The 17,624-nt window shown below is 44.2% G+C and overlaps 1 protein-coding gene across 4 annotated transcripts in view; it reads left to right on the top strand.

Annotated features, from left to right (window-relative positions):
* The window catches only part of FNDC1 (fibronectin type III domain containing 1), a 97,466-nt gene that overhangs the window by 46,704 nt on the left and 33,138 nt on the right, over window positions 1-17,624 (top strand). For 3 of the 4 annotated variants that reach the window (XM_068551297.1, XM_068551296.1, XM_068551294.1), the window contains 7 exons: window positions 3,568-3,666; window positions 5,178-5,295; window positions 7,243-7,430; window positions 8,144-8,251; window positions 10,946-11,134; window positions 12,551-15,112; window positions 16,897-16,997. In XM_068551297.1, the coding sequence (XP_068407398.1) occupies window positions 3,568-3,666; window positions 5,178-5,295; window positions 7,243-7,430; window positions 8,144-8,251; window positions 10,946-11,134; window positions 12,551-15,112; window positions 16,897-16,997 (3,365 nt within the window). The remainder of the gene's footprint in view (window positions 1-3,567; window positions 3,667-5,177; window positions 5,296-7,242; window positions 7,431-8,143; window positions 8,252-10,945; window positions 11,135-12,550; window positions 15,113-16,896; window positions 16,998-17,624) is intronic. The other variant, XM_068551295.1, reaches the window with a different exon arrangement.

Raw genomic sequence — 17,624 nt, 5'->3', positions numbered from 1 at the left:
CGAACTGTCCATGCTTCGTGAAGCCTGGCTTCAGTATTAGCAGTGAGACCCAGAGCTAGAGGCTCAACACCTGGAGCCACAGAATAATTTGGGGACTCTTCATTCATTCATTCATTCCTGGGCCTACCCCTTGCCTTGAGTGGTTGTACTGTGCAGGTTAAGTGGCTCTGTTCTGGTGATTCAGGCCAAATTCTACCCAGGATATCAGCAGATAAATAGTCACTAGTTTTGCATTTCTGATACTGTAGAGAGAGCATTTTGTAAGTGGAAAGTTTTCATTGTTCTGCATCTTTTATAGACACCACACATTAAAATGTCCTTTGGTGTCGACAACTTTTTCATCTGACTGGTTCTGTTGACTTTTTGTTTTCTCAGTAGTGAACCCCTGGCTCACCTGAGTGTCGCAGAAGGATTTTTTTTTTTTTTTTTTGCTTCCTGAACTTGAGCAAATGTTGGAACTGAGGTCAGTGGTGGGCCCTGATCCTGGCCTGAACCGACAGCTCAGGACTCTGGGGCTTCCACTACAACCTGCTAGCTTAGGAATTTTCACCAAATAAAAAGCGTTGGACTTGCCATTGTGAACGATCTCAGTGGTCACCTTGAGGAGGAGGTCTCACTGGACACTTGCTCCATGCTGGCCAGGAGGATGGGATGAGGATGGGATGATGTGAATTCCTGTGGATGTCGGAGTGGCCTGCTACGTTAGGGGATGCCTGTCTCCTTATTTTATCCTGCATAGGATTTTAATTCCATTGATGACCCAGATGCCACTGAAAGTGTGGTACTGCAAGGAATGGCCAAATGTTAAGGAAACTTGGAGAAAAGTGGTGGGCCTGTGGTCCTGTCAGCAGAAACCCTGCCCTCGGAGTCATCCATTAAACATGTCCTCCTGGGCATCTTCCATGTCAGGCACCATCCTGGGTACCAGCTCCCCAGCGGTTGCACACAAGGGCAGACGGTACCCAGAGTGCGTAGCGCTCACTGTTGTGAAAGCAGCTGGAGAGGGAAAAGCAGGCACCGGAGGCAGGAAGCTCTGGGCCTTTTGCGGGGGGAGGGAGGGCGCCAGTGTTGAATCCTGTGGTCAGAGGAGTCCCTGGGGGCGTGGGAATACAGAGGGAGAGGAGGTAGCCAGCCCAGGTGAGGTGGGAGCCGGACAGTAACGAAGAATGAGCAGGTGTACATTTGGAGTCCTTCGGAAAGTTTCCACGGACCTTCAGAAGTAGCTTCTGCCACATTACGTCGAGGTTGAGAAGTGAGGGGAAAACGGTGGCTCTGACAGGGAGGGGTGGGGCTTGGGGTCCTGTGGTCCCTGGGCTGGTGACGCTGCAGTCTTTTTGGAAATTTTATTTCTACCCTTTATTCAATAATCAGGAGCACAGAAAGAAGGGTGCTTTTATACCACTGTGTCTTTATTATATTTCTATGAAAAAGAGATGGACGGGTGCATACCCAGCTGTCAGGTGCTTTCTCGGGCCCGGGGTCAGTGCCCGGTGAGCCCTGGGCCCTGCCCCTTCCTCACCTGCATTAGTAACAGCCTGGGGTTTGGAGCCACGCAGAGCTGGGTGTGAGACCACTCCTGCATTTAGGCCATGACCTTGGGGTCATCTCACCCCACTGAGCTGGTTCCTCATCTGTGAAAAGGAGGCAATGAGAGTAGCTTCCTCGTGGGGCTTTGTCGGCACTAAATGAAGAATTGATGTGCAATGCTTAACACGGCACAGAGACTAGACCCAGTACGTGTGGAACCATTGTTACGGTTTACTGCAGTGTAGACTGTTCCTTCGAGATCATCTCGGGCCAAGCTGACTTGGAGAGCACAGCAAATCAAGAACCTGGGCATTCAGCAAATCCAAGAACTTTAAGAAATGCATCGCAGATATGTAAAAGAGTCAATTGTGGGAAATTATTCTTTTCTTGGTGGTTCCTGATAAATGATAAGCCACTGCTTTTCACATTTAGTTATTTATACATGTTCCTGGATTGTGAGGTTGAATGGCAGAGTTTTGTCTTTGTTGGCATTTGGTGTACTTGCCAGTAGCAGCAAGAAATGAACACACCTGAAAGGACTCCAATGTTGAGAAGCTTAGTTTGATGTTCTGTGAATTCAAGCGTTACAAACTTGATTCTTCCCTTTTGTAAAACATATATTTCAAAATTCTCTGACAGAATAAGATGTGAGAGCCTCAGTCTAAATAATTTACTCATGTCACAGTATGAGTTTCACCTGCCCTATGTGTGTGTGTATTCACACACACACACACACACACACACACACACACACACACACACACACACACACACACGGGAGGGAGCAGGTTGTCAAGTATTGCCCCTTCCCTTGAAATGTGATTAGGCTACAGAAGTTTACTTTACATAAACAGGGCTCTCAGTGTGAGTTTTTTTGAGCATGGGTCTCCTTTTATGTTTAACTTGACATGCTGTTTGTAAAAATGACAGGTTTATTTTCCCACTGCCATACGGAAGTTTGCAATTCCTGCAGGCAGGACACCAGTGTTAGAAGTTTCCTTTAGGGTCTTAGTGCCACCTTGTTAATGTGCTGAGGTATTACCTGATGATATAAGTATCCGCGTTCGAAGTATGTCAGGTTGCCTCATTTTTATTCTTGAATTGATCAAGGCTGCTACAGGAAACTAGGTCGATAGAACCTGGAGTTGGGCATTAGCAACTTTAGATTTAGGGAAGATTATGAGTCCTTTTAGGGCTGTGACCTTGGGCAAGTCAATCCATTTTTATGGCTTTCTGTCCTTATTTGTAACCTAAGAAGGTCAAATTGGAAGCTAGCCAAGGTTTCACTGGGGTCTCAGACTCCGTGACTCCATAGCACTTGAGAGTTGTAAGTTTTAGTTCATTATTGTAATTTGTTTCCAAATAAAGTTTTCAAGTTTAGGTTGAGTTGGACATTAGTGGGCCCAATGCACAATTTGGGAGGGTGGGGTGGAGGTGAACTAACTGAAAGAACAATCCAGAAATAAAGGATGAATTTAAACTCTTCCATTTGCTCTTAGCTAATCTTCAGAGACCCCGTTCTGAGGATTTTAGCTCGAAGGGCACAGCATGCCATCCGGGCTGCAAGCCTGGTGCACCAGCTCTTCTTGTCTCTCTCCCTTCTTTTTGATGACAAATAAAAACAGAGTCATTCCTCCTCTATATTTGGAGGTAAAAAAAATTTAGGGAATCGTGTGGGTAAATATACTATTCATTTCTTTTTTAAACATTGCTCATCTTTCTTTGATGCTAATGAGCTAGAAGCCCATTTTTCAGGAATTATAGGTAAAAATCCCTTCCACGTTTCCTGACATAAATCGTGTTCTTTTTGAGTTTAGTTCCCACAGTCCTTGGTCTCATCTGTAGTTGTCCTGAATGAGTAGGAGTGCCCGAGAGAGACGAGAAGGTAAGGGGAGAGGAACACAGACGAGCAGGGGTGTCTGAATGAGTAGGAATGCCCGAGAGAGACGAGAAGGTAAGGGGAGAGGAGCACAGACGAGCAGGGGCGTGCTTTCCAGAAAGCCAGCTGCAGAGCCTCATCCCTTGCTTGTTGGTCCACAGCCTCCGAGTCCGTGTACGTGGTCTCACTGCAGTCCCTGAACTCCCGGGGGCAGAGTCAGCCCGTCTACAGGGCCGCCCTAACAAAGCGGAAGATTTCAGGTATGTCTCCAAGGACGCGTCTGGTCAAGCCATGGTCTAGGGCTTGCTTGTTTCTAAATGATGCTGGCTGAGCGACAATGCACATGGATTTTATTGAGTATAAAAGGAAACAGCAGGGCAGACTTGCTCACATTTTGGAGGCATGTGTGTTTCCTTTGTACTCAGAGGCTAGAGTGTTCTTGTGATGAAATCTATCTCTGTGTATATTTGAATGGCTTCAGATCTGTCATGATAGGAGTGCCGAGCATTTATTCCATTTAACAGGCGCTGTCTGATCCATGCATAAACTACCCTTGGTGAGAGACTGGGAACAAAGGGAGAGAAAGAAGAGTAGGTGTGGAGGGGGCAGCATGCAAGAGATGCACTCAAACTTTATTTCAGCTAAAATTGCCTAAAAAATAGCATTGAGAAGAGTGAGAAAAATTGTAATAGTGTCTTGCTGGTAGCCTGATCATTGGTTACTTACTAAGGGATACTTTTTTCCACATCCACTCACAGATATTTTTTATATCAATCATATAGTAACAAATTAAAGATACCTTTTCTGGATCATGTGCCTTAATTTAAAGAGGGAACCTACAGCATAATGATTTTCATGAATTCACAATTTATTTGAATTATATAATATAGCATATATCTATATATTATACTTTTATACTGATAATTATTATAATTGTACGTTGTATAAGAAAAATCCCACATGTATGTTGTTTCACTTTTTAAGTTCTTTAATTGCTGCTCTAGAAGAAGTCCCTGTATCACTTTTCTAATGGGCTACATATTTCCACCTTCCCCTACTTGTAGTGAAAGCCACATCCTTTTGAAACATGATCCCTGAAAGATGAAAAGAAAAAAACAAAACAAACAAAAAACCCAAAAAACTCCAAGAGACTAAAAGCAAAATTGAAGACGTCTTGTGAGTCTCAGTGTTACAGATTGAGCAGAAACTATAAACTTTGTGACTTTACTGTATTCCATTGGAAACTGGCAAACTGAATTCTCTTTTCTGTCTGAATATTACTTTTAATCTGCCTTGGAATCACAGATTCTAAATTGTGAGGACCTTGGAGTCAATGTGACTTGTGCAATCGTTGAGCTAGAATTTTTATTTCATGCCATGATTGCCCAGGAAATGCTCTGAATTGACCCTTTCTTCCCCTAAACTTTTGCTTCCTGTAAAAATTGCATTATTTCCCAGAAACTCACAGTGTATACTGAGAAAACGCTGAGTGATCTGGAGTATCTCTGACCAAGGGCAAAGCACCTCCTTTTGTGCTACTGTTCTTATGTCGATTGGGTTAGGCAGCTTAGAATGTGTTTAAGAAGAGGAAGGGTGGGGAGTTTTGGTTTTCTGCGTTGACCAGTCAAATAATTGCTTGACTATTCTATTCATTTCATCTTATCTACCTCAAGCATAAGCAATTAAAAAAATAAACTCTGGGGACCAGAGGGACTCAGGGCAGAGCCTACTGTTGGGGACAGCCTTTCCATGTGCACAATTGTCATTGCAGAAGAGGATGAACTGGATGTACCTGAAGACATCAATGTCCGGGTAATATCGTCCCAATCTGTGCTGGTAGCCTGGGTGGATCCTGTTTTGGAAAAACAGAAGAAAGTTGTTGCATCAAGGTACCTTTCCTTCTTTCTTTGTCTTTATTTTCTATATGAGAGACATGGTTTTTCCTGCCCTGAAGAGACGTGTATTTATTTGAACGATTGTATTTTTGGACCTATGTGAACGCTGACCTCTTCTGTAGCTGACGGGTAGACTGTCGTATGACAGTCTAGCTCATCTCGAGTGTGGTACACATTGCCCACAAATCAGATTTGTGTAAGACACACAGCAGGACCTCACCTGTCATCTGTTCAAAGTCTTAACTTGTGTTTGGAATTTTCCTAGATTCTGTTTCTTTCTTTGCCCCCAGTTGTGTTTTGCTTTGTCTCATGAATGTTCTGTTCACGCACAGGGGACGTGGGTCCACCTTGGGAAGAGTCTTACCGTCTTCCTGTTATCCGGGAAGCGTGGCAGCAGGAAGGGTCCTATGTAGAGTGATGGCCATTTGTCTGATGTCTTGCACACAGTGCTTCTTCTTTAGAACAGTCTTCAGACACTGCACTACTTCCTGTCCAACTCCTCTGTGTGTAACATAGTGCACTGTATTTTGTCTTAAGCCATGATCTTAGGCTATTCTGGTTTTTACATTCATTTGCAATAGCGATGGAGGAAAAACCATAAGGTTAAAATCATTTTTGTGCTTAAAAGGCCACTGGTGAATGCCATTTCTAGTTAGTGGTAGATTAATAGAGTCACAAAGATTTTGTGTGTTAAATGACTAAGTAGTGTACATAGCCAAGAGAAAGCCAAAGATTTGGTGGTCTAGTCACTATATATTAATTTTTGAACCTATTTGCAACCAGGAAAAGTGATTATACTTTAGAAGATGAATGGAATATAACACTGAGTGTGTGTGTGTGTGTGTGTGTGTGTGTGTGTATGATATATATTATATATAGAGATATTATATATTATATATATATATTATTTGTACTAGATAGAGCTTCTGTTACTGTCTGCTAGTAAAAAAAGACATCTGCTTCTTGTCAAAGACCTCAGAAAATGCATAGTGATTCTCTCCCAAGCCATAGGGGCTCCCCCAACATGAAGTGTTCCTTATTACCACTGGACTTTGATTTCCAACATCTTGATAAAAACAAAAGAGGGCTTGAGTTTTCTTAGCAGAACTTTTATTGCAAATTGGTGTGCTGTGTCTGCAACTGAAGTCTTATCCTAACTAATTAAATATCGTAATGAATAGCACACTTTTAATGCATCAAGTGCTTTCTACTGTAAAGTGGCCACAAAGAAAACTTCTTAGAAAAGCAGTCCAGTAAATGGCATTTGCAATTCTTAATGTCAAGTGTTGAGGATGTCTTATGTCGGGGATTGCCCAGTGTGACCATGTTGGGTCACACCGTACTTCTCTGCCTGATAATCACACAGCAGAGTTCCTTTTATAAGCTCCTCTCTCCTGCTCTGTTTGTTACACATTTTTGTTCCATCTCATGGTAGTAAGTCTACTCGAAACCACATGCTGCCTTTCCTTATAGAACTTATAGAAAACATGCCTGCTTTAGCATGAAATGAGTCTTCTTGTCTTTCTTTTCTGGAGAGCCAAGGTACTTCGGGCCAGTTCTGGTTCTTAATATTGCCTCTTCCACACAACGTACACACACACACACACACACCCCTAATAAGGCCCTTGCCTCATAAAAACAGTCTCCCTTCTATCCCTTCCTTTTAATCGCTGCTTGACCTTTTGAGCAATAAGACATTTTGGTGTTGAAAAGACAATAAGGTCCATCTCTTCTGGGCTATTTTAGACACATCTCCCTGGAACTTAAGTAGATCCTTTGAGCCAATAACAAAGTCAAAAGTTTAGAATTTTCTCCTCTTTGATTTCTCTACTTACTTCCAAAAGTCATCACTTGTGGGGAAGGGAAAACGTCAAGGAATCCAGTGTTCAGGTGCAGAGAATTGGTCAGAGGGCTGTGCTGTTGCCTTGCATTTTCTTACAGACAGTACACTGTGCGCTACCGAGAAAAGGGGGAGTCCGCAAGGTGGGATTACAAGCCCGTCTCCAACAGACGAGTGCTGATAGAGAACCTGATTCCAGACACCATGTATGAATTTGCAGTCCGCATCTCACAGGGTGAACGAGACGGCAAATGGAGTACATCTGTCTTCCAGAGAACACCAGAATCTGGTCTGTATTCAAAATGGCCTTTGGACCTTCAACTTGGGAATTACCACTAAAGGAAGATTTAAAGACAGTTTAAGAAGCCAGTAGTGATAAAGGCCAGCAGAGGCATTTTTCAAAGTAACATTAACCCTAAATTTTGGAAGCGTTTCTATGTATGAACACGAAGTTTCCTTGGGTCCATGTTGTATCCTTCACTGGCTATTTTCATGAGCATGTTATTCTGACATGTGGAGCACATTAAAACCACGTGGAGCCTCCATAAATCCCCACTGTATGTGTGAATGCCCCCGGACAACATGTGGCTCTAGAATAGAGGAGAGACTCTTCTTTTTTAAGGCTGAGGTCATGTTTGATTTTGGGGGAGAAATTTGTTCTATATTTAAGACTACAATTATTTTCTTTTAAACTGTCTTTAGAAACCTTATTTAAAAGAAGTTGAAACTGGATTTTCATCTTCTTTGTATATTTCAATATTCAGCAACGAGAGAAATTCTGAATTCCTAAAAGCATTTCTCTATGTATGTCTAACCTTACCATATGAGTTGGTAAAACTGATATAAATCACACAAAGAGCAAGTGGAGAATTTTCTCTTGTGTATAATAAAAATTAACACAGTGGCTCTGCAATAAAATTGTGTATGTAGGGACCACATGTCATTTACTTTTAGAATACCCATAAGGGCATTTTTAAACCTTGGATCCTTGTCCTTTTGTAGCTCCTACCACAGCTCCTGAAAATTTAACCGTCTGGCCAGTCAATGGCAAACCTACGGCTGTCACTGTAGCTTGGGATGCGCTGCCTGAGACCGAGGGGAAAGTGAAAGGTAGGAACCTCATTACTTAAAGTATAAGAAGCACGTGGGAGTGAAATACCCCAAAGAGAGCTGTGTACATTGACTCTGATAAAAACTGGTTCTAATCGCAGGCTTGGTGACTGCAAAAGCAACAGGGAAACAACATACCTATACGGGGTGCTAACGCAATGGACAAGGATATTTCATGAAGGGTTTTCATTGTCAGTAAGACCCAGGTCATCATGAAGATGACTTTTCATCTTCCCTCTATGCAGGGATTTTGATGCTATTATCAAGAGGGCTGTTTTTAATTGTATGGATGTGACATCATAACCTTTAACCAAACAAAATGACACCCTGTTTTTCACGCTGTGGGCCTTTTCATGGTGCCAGTAAGATCATGGCAGGTAGGAGTGAGCAGAAATCCCACGGGACCATAAATGTCTCGAACGGGACTATAAATATTTAATGGGCTTGAAAATCAAGTAATAAAATAAAATGTTAAATAGATTTTTTCACTATTTGTCAGCATTTTGAACAATTGATTTTGGGTGGGGGGCTGGTTGAGGAAAATATGACCTTAAAATGGAAAAAAAATACTGTAGATTTAAAAAAATGAAAATAGCATAGAATATCCACAACTAGTTAAATTTTAAAATGGTCTGTTGAGAACATTAAATAAAAGCACAGATAATTTCTTTTTAATGTAAAAACATTCAAGAACCTTTTGGAAGTCTATCTGGAGACACTTAAAAGGGTGGTGTTGAGGGTTCCCCTGACATCGCCTATACAAATGTACTCTAAAGCTACTTTTTATTGTTGCTTGATTTTGGAAGAAAACTCTAATATGGAAAGTTTGTGTAAGCTTAAGAAAATTCAGAAAATTATCACTGATCTTCTTTGAGAATTTCTTAATTGAAGAAATTGGGTGGTTCTGTTTTATATTCAACTGTAAGTTATCTTTTCTGACCTATAAGGATAACTTGTCACTGAACAGTAGAAATTACGGAAGGTAGAGGTAGGATAGTATTTTCTAAACTTAATGCTTTCTCACTTCCCACGTTTTTAAAGAATATATTGTACTATTCTTGCTCATTTTTTCAATGGAATAAATCAGAAACAAATGAAGAGAAAAAATAGTTAGGATACCCCCTTTTAATTGTTCTTTTTATGACAGTTTGAACATTGGCTTCTGTATCATTATTGTGATGCTGAAAAGACTTCTGAAACTTGAATAAAGACATGTTTTAGCTGACTACCTTTTTTATAAAAAAAGTTATGAAGTTATTAAAAAAAAAAGTCAGTTATTGCTCCTTTGGTGACCTTATTACCATGCTACTTATGTTTTTCCCCTCTCCCACATCTTAGTTTATATTTATAGCTCTTTGGCAAAAGAAGCTCCCTGCTAGTCAATTAAATATTGCCAGAAGTAATAAATAGCTACTGAGTTTTTATGTCCGAAAGAACTCATGTACCTCACTAACCTAAAGGTGTAGTGGTAGGATTGTAAATTCATAATTATCCTGGGGCATTTTTTATGCCTGAGAAATAGAAAACATAATAAAAGAATATACTTTGACATGGTTAAATTTTTTCCAGATGAATTGAATCCACAAAAAAAAAAAAAAATCAGAATTACAAAATTTTGTAGACAGTGGGTTCTTTTAATTCTTACTTTTGACCACCACAAATGACTAGTTTGTTCATTTTCAATGAGAAAAGAATGCTGGTTTTTTTTGTTTTTTGTTTTTTTCAGACAAATGTACTTTTTAAAGATTAGAGCTTAGGGAAAAGGAAAGATCATCCATGCTCCCCTAGGAAGTATGATAATTGCTTGGTCATTCTGTAATTTAAATTATTTTTCTTGGTTAGCTCCTACTCATATTAATTTGATAAGTTTTGTAAAGCTTGAGTTCATTGGCAGGAAAATAGGCATGAGAGTTTTTAGTTGATGGTGAAAATTATGCTTTAAAACGTGGCTTCCTTATGTTGCAGTATTTCCATATAAGCATAGAGATATATTAGTTCCTTGGACTGAATTTGCTATGATTTTCAAAGGCCCAGGGCATTATATGTTTATAGATATAGCCAATTTAAGGATGGAGACATTAAACATCACATAAATCCATGACTCAGCAACTTTTCCTCACAGTTTTAAATACTGTGAAAAATCCTTACCCAAATATATGAAGAACTTTCATAATTCCTACAAAAGTGAAATTATATTCCAAATATGGGATTTATCTGGCTTAATGCACAAATGCAGATAGCCCAGATTAATAAAATGGAACTCTTAAAAGGTGTCAGCAGCTATTCAGAATCAGTTCCTAGGAGTTGTCATTTTTTTTCCTGTGGTTTCTTCTCTTCTGCATACAGTCTGTCATAGTAAATTAGTAAATAAACACAATGAAGAAAAAACCCAAACACAAGGGTAAATATTTTTGGTAAATGTATGAAGACTGGCCTCCTGGGGTCCATACAGTTAGTTTGCTGTATATGGAAAGTTGCCAGCTGACTGACTCTGTAGGCCTGTCTGGTAGCCTGATTGAATTGCCCGTTCACCTTCTACTGTGTCTTTCTGCTCCAGCTACTGACTTGGCGTGCATCGCTAGAGAATTAATTTTAGTAATGCACGTTCTAATTCATCCTGCCCATACAGTCTGTCTACTGGACACAGGACTGTTTTCAGTTTCCTCCTTCCAACCGTCTGCCAAATCATTTCAGAATACATTCTTTCATACGCCCCGGCTCTCAAACCATTTGGAGCAAAGTCCCTCACCTATCCTGGAGAGACTACTTCTGCCCTAGTGGATGGTCTGCAGCCTGGGGAACGCTATCTTTTCAAAATCCGGGCCGCAAACAGGAGAGGACTGGGGCCTCATTCCAAAGCCTTCATTGTCGCTCTGCCAACAAGTAAGTAAGCATTGTGTATTTGTGGCTCTCTTTTTCTCCCTCTTCATTACTGCTAATTGTGGTGTGTTCCTTTGAATCACGCTCTTGGGTTTAGAACGGCCCTGTTGATGAATTTTGGGGTTAAGGTACCATATTGATGTCTATAATATTTTTGTGGTCCCTTTAGAAATTGGTCTCCCCAAACGCTAAAATGTTATTGATGGCTAATAACATTAATTACTATTATAATAGTAATTATGAATTATCTAGTAATTATGTGACTAATGTATTCATTATGTGATTCATCTTATATCATTGTGTAATTTGGGGTTTATGATGACAGGGAAAGAACATTTTTACAGGCAGAATGTGACATTTTTAGTTGTTAGCTCATTTTAATGAATAAATGGCACATAAAATTTTTATAGTTTGTATGCCATTATTTTGGAATGCAACCTTACTCAGAAGAATTTCAGTTACCTTGTTTATCTGCTCAGTATCAAACCCCAGCAGGTTAATACAAACCAAAATTGGAGTGGGGTGTTTCTGGACTGTGTTTTCTTTCCTGCTTGTCTACATTTACACCAGATATTGGGAGCTTTCTCCTTCATTATATGCTGTGAGGATCCACAGTATACTGCAATATTCAACAGTTCTATCCTAAAAATACCCTGAAATAGATGAAGTTTGCTCTCTCTGGATCCCCCATTGCTATATAAGGTCTCCCCTTACGGCATCCCTTCCCGCATTCCATCCTGCTCTCAATAAAGGGTAAATTATAGGGTACACATAATGTTTTGCCTACCCCAGGGGTCTTTTTATTTTAGGCTTTATTGTGGGATTACAAATGTATCCATTATAAAAGGGATTTTAAGCAAGAAAAAAAGCAAGTAAGGACATGTCATGTGGAATAGGGAACTCTTTGTAATGCCTCAAAAATTACAAATTTGTTGCTCACCCCAGTCATTTGCAAATTACACACAACACATCTCCATATAGCTTTCAGTATAGATCATTCAACATTTTGTGCCAGGCTTGTGTGTATTTCTTGCCTACATTGTAAAGAATGGCTATAATGCACTTGTAGTATCTTGACAGTTATATTAAGAAAGTCCTATATAAGATTTTGTGCTTACAAAATCAATGAATTACTTCCAAGTACTCATTTCAGAATTCCTTCAAATAAGCCGTGGCATAGCCTGATTCAATTTATAGAAACTCAATACACATATTTTCTAGGACTATGTTACTTAAAGCAAAATAGAACTTTAAAAGAGATTGCTATAATTGGGAAAATAAGTGTCATGTCTAAAGGAGGAGAAGTTATCAATTATTATTACTAACTTTAAACACCTCCCTACTGCCATCTTACTCATTTTCCGTTGCATATCTTTCATGTTTCTTCTTTGACATCAAATCCTTTAAAATCTATTACAGCCCCTCCCAGTGAGTCTGATGTTCAGCAGAAAACAGACATGGGAGATCATCACAAGCCTGAAAAGCCCGATCCCCCCTCATCTTCGCCCAAAGCTCCAGCTTCCTCAAAAGACACTCGTTTGCCTGTTTCTCCCCAAGGGAGAAATGTCAAGAACCTGCTTCTTGACTTGAAGAACAAAATATCGGCTAATGGTGGGCTGCCCAGAAAACCCCAGCTTCCCCCTCGGAAGAGTGAAGGGGTGGATCTTCAGTCGACAGAAATCACCGAGGAGGAAGCGCTGGATTCCCGAGGGCACCCACCAACCTCGCCCTCGGAGACCCAAGGCCAGAAGTCCCAGCAGAGGCCACCAAGTAGACCTGCCCACCCGGTCCTCCCTGCGGGGCGGACTCCAGGGAGAGCCCGAACGCCGGGGCTGCCCCGGAAAGACGGCGTGGACAAGCGTGGCTCCTCGGCCGCCTCTCACCCTCGCCCAGGGGCGCCCCCCTCCGCCTCTTCGGTCCCAGCCCCTGAGGGCCCCGCTCACCGCCCTTCCAGCCCTGGTGACAGTGACTCCGTGGGCCAAGAGGAGGAAGGGCCAGCCGCAGGCTCCCCGCAGCCGCCTCCCAAGAGCGCAGCCCACGCCCGGCCCGCCCTGTCGCCCGGCCAGCACCCAGCCTGGGGCGCCCTGCGCGACAGAGGCTCCGCGTACCACGGCGCAAAACCAGCCTTGCCCGCTCGGAGGGCGCCGCACTCTGAGGATGGGGAGGAAAATTCCAGGGCTTCAGCCCCACCCGGGAGACTGTCTCCATCCCACGGGGGTTCATCTCGGCTGCTGCCCACCCAACCACAGCCCGGGTCCCCGCTCTCCAGGGGCGGGAAGGATGGTCACGATGCCCCAGGCGCCAAGTCCACCGCGCCGTTACGGGCTACCCAGCCCTCCTCGGTCTCCTCTCGTCTCCCCTCAAGGACACAGGCCTCTGAAGGCGCAGATGACTCGGACGGCGGCGGCGACCATGATACTGAAGAGGAAGGGAAGCAGGCTGAAGCCCCGGCCCCGGCACCTCGGTCCCGGGCGCCTGTCTCTGGACATTTCGGCGCGCTCAGGAACAGGCCCTTCGCTGCCCCCGGGAGATACCCACACAGGCTTGGCGGCGGCCGCGGACCCCGGTTACGGCCCCCCAGCTCCCCGCCGTCCACCGTGGCCCCCCGGGTTCCCTCGACGGTGAGTTCTCACCCAGCTTCTGACCACAGGCGAGGCTTGGGCGGCCATGAAGACAGCGAAGAAGAGGCAGGAGACGAACAGCCGCTCCCAGCCACCGTGGCGAATGACCACGCGTCTTCCTCCTCCGGGCAGCCTGCCTCCCGGGGCGCGGACCACCTGAGAAGAGGCCCCCAGAGAGCGGCGAGCCTGCAGCGGAAGGAGCCCCTCGAAGAGAACCCCAAGGCCGCGGGGACTCGGGCAGGGGCGCATCCTCAGGCCAAATCTCCGCCCTCTAAGGCGCAGGGTGTTCAGCAGAGCTCCGGCGCGGGCGTGGAGGGCGGGTCTCCCCAAACGCTGTCTCCTGCGCCTCGCTCACAGCACCACCCCGGGACCGGCGTGCCCCGAAGGACGGGTGCCGGGTCCGCCGCTCCGGAAAAGCAGCCTTCATCGGCCGTCTCCGCGTCCCAGCAGCAGCCCCTCGGCCCGCAGAGCAAGGAAGAGGGGCGTCCGCCTTCCAAACCCCAGGCCGGGCGTCCCCACCCCACGTCGCAGGAAAGCGCCTCCTTCTCAGACCCTTACTCGTCCAGAGGCAGGCAGTCACCCCAGAATCAGAGCGAGGATTCCGACGACAGCGCAGAGGCGGAGACCAGGGGCATCCGGGCGCCCGCATACTCGGCGGGTGCCAAGGTCGCCACCCCGTCCCTTCCCAAGCACCGCCAGGTGGAGGCTCAGGCAAGAAGCGCCGGCGACAGTCACCTCCGCAGACCCCCAGGCAGGCCCGGCAGCCTCCACCCCCAAGCCCGCCCCAGGCTCCCCGGCAGAGCAGGGCCCCAGGCGGTGGGGAAGAAGGACGGTGCGTCCCAGGCCACGCCATCCAAAAGGGAGCCCCTCCCGTCAAAATCGCAGCAGTCGGTCTCGGCCGAGGAGGAAGATGAAGACGTGATGTTTTTTAAAGGAGGAAAGGACAAGGACAAGGACCTACCGTCTTCCTCTGTTCCAAAGTGGCCCTCCTCCTTCATCCCCAGGAGCGGCAAGCACGTGGATGGGAACATCGCTAAGGGGGAGACAGAACCTGCTATCGTGCTTGCGCCTCCCAGAGTGAGCTCCCCGCAGGACAAGAACGCCACCCCGCTGAAGCGTCCTCCTCCTGCACCTCCGGGCAGCTCCCCGAGAGCCACGCACCTCCCGCCCAGACACCCCCCTCGCAGCCCTGCCACCCCAAGCCCCACGGAGGGCACCCCCTCCCCGCCGCGGTTCACCACGCGCGCCCCTGCCATCTACTCGTCCACCACCCCTATGCTCTCCTTGCGCCAGCGCATGATGAACTCAAGATTCCGGAACCCTTTCTCACGCCCGCCTGTGAGACCCCCTTCCAGACAAGGTAATTTGTTTTTAACTTAACATTTTCTTTACCATTCTCAGCAGTGTTCGTAGAAAGTCCTGAGAGCCTTTTATTTTATCGAGCATCTGCTCTGTCCAAGCATTGTGTTAGGAGCTTTGCAGATATAACATGATCGCATCCTCTTAACCATCGCCTGGGTTTGCATTGCTTCTCCTGGTCTTCAGATGAGGAAGCCAGTGCTTAGGGGTCTGAGTGGTTTGCTGGAGGCCAGACAGCCGTGCAGTGGCTGAGCTGCAATTCCATTCCCAAACACTAACTCCGCAGCCCTCGGCCATTCCGCTCTCCCATGCTGCTTCTTTGAGTTCCTTAACATATGCTCTAAATCTGAAAATATGTCGCAGCCGTGATGCCAAACTCAGGTTCCTGTGTTTTAGGTTATTTTTAGTTGTCCCTGTGCCAGGGCACATTAAGGAGTCCACAGGAAGGAGTATCTCCCTGTGTGGGCTGGATCTTGTGCTTGTTGTTCTGCATATAAAACCCTCAGCTGAAAATACCCCGGGACAAACTCAAATGTCTTGGGTGAGGATCGCTCAGGCATTGCAATCAGTGAATGTTGTTTCAAACCTCCAGAAAAGGCACGTTAAAGGCGAATGTCACACGGCGGAGTAGCAGGCCGATGTGTGACTTAGGTTGAGGACGGAATGTAGGCAGCTGTGAACTGGAGTCTACATGGACCCCAGGGCAGGATCTAAGGTATTTACCCGAAATCTGCATTCAGTTAAGTGGTGCCGTACCCTCTCCTTGCATGGAATCAGGGCTTAATAGAACACTTTTCAATGAATGTATTAATATTTGTTAATCTCTGCAATATGTTGTTAATTTAGCCCAGCGTAAAGACATAGAACAGTACCCCCCGTGGAGTTCAGTTTTCCATTAAAACGGACTCTTTTACACAAACCTAAGACCCTGATAATAGATGTAAAACCCACATTCCCTTGTACATAGAAAAAACTCAATAAATTTTAAATTTTCAGTAACTATTTGAGCGAGAGAAATGTCTCTGACCTGCAAATAGTTGTCAGGAAGCCCAAGCACTTTATCTGGTGGGCCACGCTGGAGCAGAATGCTCCCAGTGGAGGCCTCAACCAAACTGCGGCTGATCAGAAAGGGCATGAGGTGAAGAGAGAGGGCAGGTGCAAGGAGCAGACAGACAGCAACTGAAGGCCAGCCAACTGGGCCTGCCACTTCCTCTCTGAGCAAATACTTCTCAAGCAGCCCCACTGAAGTCAAGCTTTTAGTCAGCTCTGTGGGTTTATGCTCTGCAATTGACGGTTGGGACCCAAGTCAGCTAGAAATAGTGAGCATGTTAAGTATGATCTGTGGAGGAGAGCAGGACAGCATCTCGTACACTGTAGAGAGAATTATCCCCATCCTTCCAACTCTCCTTCCCTCCACCTTCCAACTGGCTAAAATAAAGCTACAGCTACTAGCTTTAAGGTCTTAAGCCTTATCTGGAAAATTTACTTATGCTGAACATGCTTATTCCCCCAGTAATGTCAGAAAACTGTGACTTTACCATACTTTTCATAGACATTCATATTTGTCATGTAGAAGTCACAGTTTAAGACTATCATTATCTAATATATTTGAGCTATTGGTTTAAAATTCTGTTTAGTGTTCCTGTTTGAAAAGATGTGTTACTACATATAGTTTGGCATGAAGCCAACTTTCCAGGAATGTTGAATTTACCAGGTTCTGTTGTTGGATTTTTTTTGTTTCTGTTTTGGTTTGTTTTTTGGTTTTCTTTTTTTTGTACTGTGTAGGTTATAATGGAAGACCAAATCCAGAAGGGAGAGTACTTCCTGGTAGTAATGGAAAACCAAGTGGACAAAGAATTATCAATGGCCCTCAAGGAACAAAGTGGGTAGGGTAAACTTCTTTACACATACCGGTTGTTTTCATGCTGTTGGGAAGAGAAAAATGGTGGGCGTTGTGTAATAAAAAATGAAGCGGTCTTTTTTTTTTTCTCCAGTTTTAACCACTTGTATGTCAATATACTTATACTATATTGTTTCTTCCAGTGCTCAGAAAAATCCTTGATTCTCCTGAGTAACTAGTTTGCTTTCTTCTCATAACTAATTAGGTCAGACATGGGCCTTTGTTCCCATTTGCCTTGATTGGTTAGGAAGGTCACACAAATGTTTGGGCCAACCAGTTACAGAAAACCTGAGGCACAACCTCTCAAATGAACTTCTTTTTTCCCACTCCTGCCTGATAGCTTTATTTTATTTCTCGTTATTGTTCGATTAAGGAGTATACATATTTTCTGTAAATTGTCTCAAATCCTTTGTAAAAGGAAGCAGGGTAAAAACAATTGAACAAACCAAAAATCCCTGAATCAAATAGGCAGTTTTTATCAGATCACCTTTTGAACCTTCCAACAATTTGACCAAAATAAAAAATAAGTATTAGTGCTTTATGTATGTTTAAGCTAAATGACTTTAACTTCCTGGGGTTAAGATAAATGTTTAGGAGTTTTTGGTGGGTTGGG

This window comes from Eschrichtius robustus, chromosome 9 (genome assembly GCF_028021215.1).
Source record: "Eschrichtius robustus isolate mEscRob2 chromosome 9, mEscRob2.pri, whole genome shotgun sequence".
NCBI classification, from domain to species: domain Eukaryota; kingdom Metazoa; phylum Chordata; class Mammalia; order Artiodactyla; family Eschrichtiidae; genus Eschrichtius; species Eschrichtius robustus.
The sequence above is the reverse complement of the archived record's forward strand: the minus strand, read 5'-3'. Positions and strand labels throughout refer to the sequence as shown.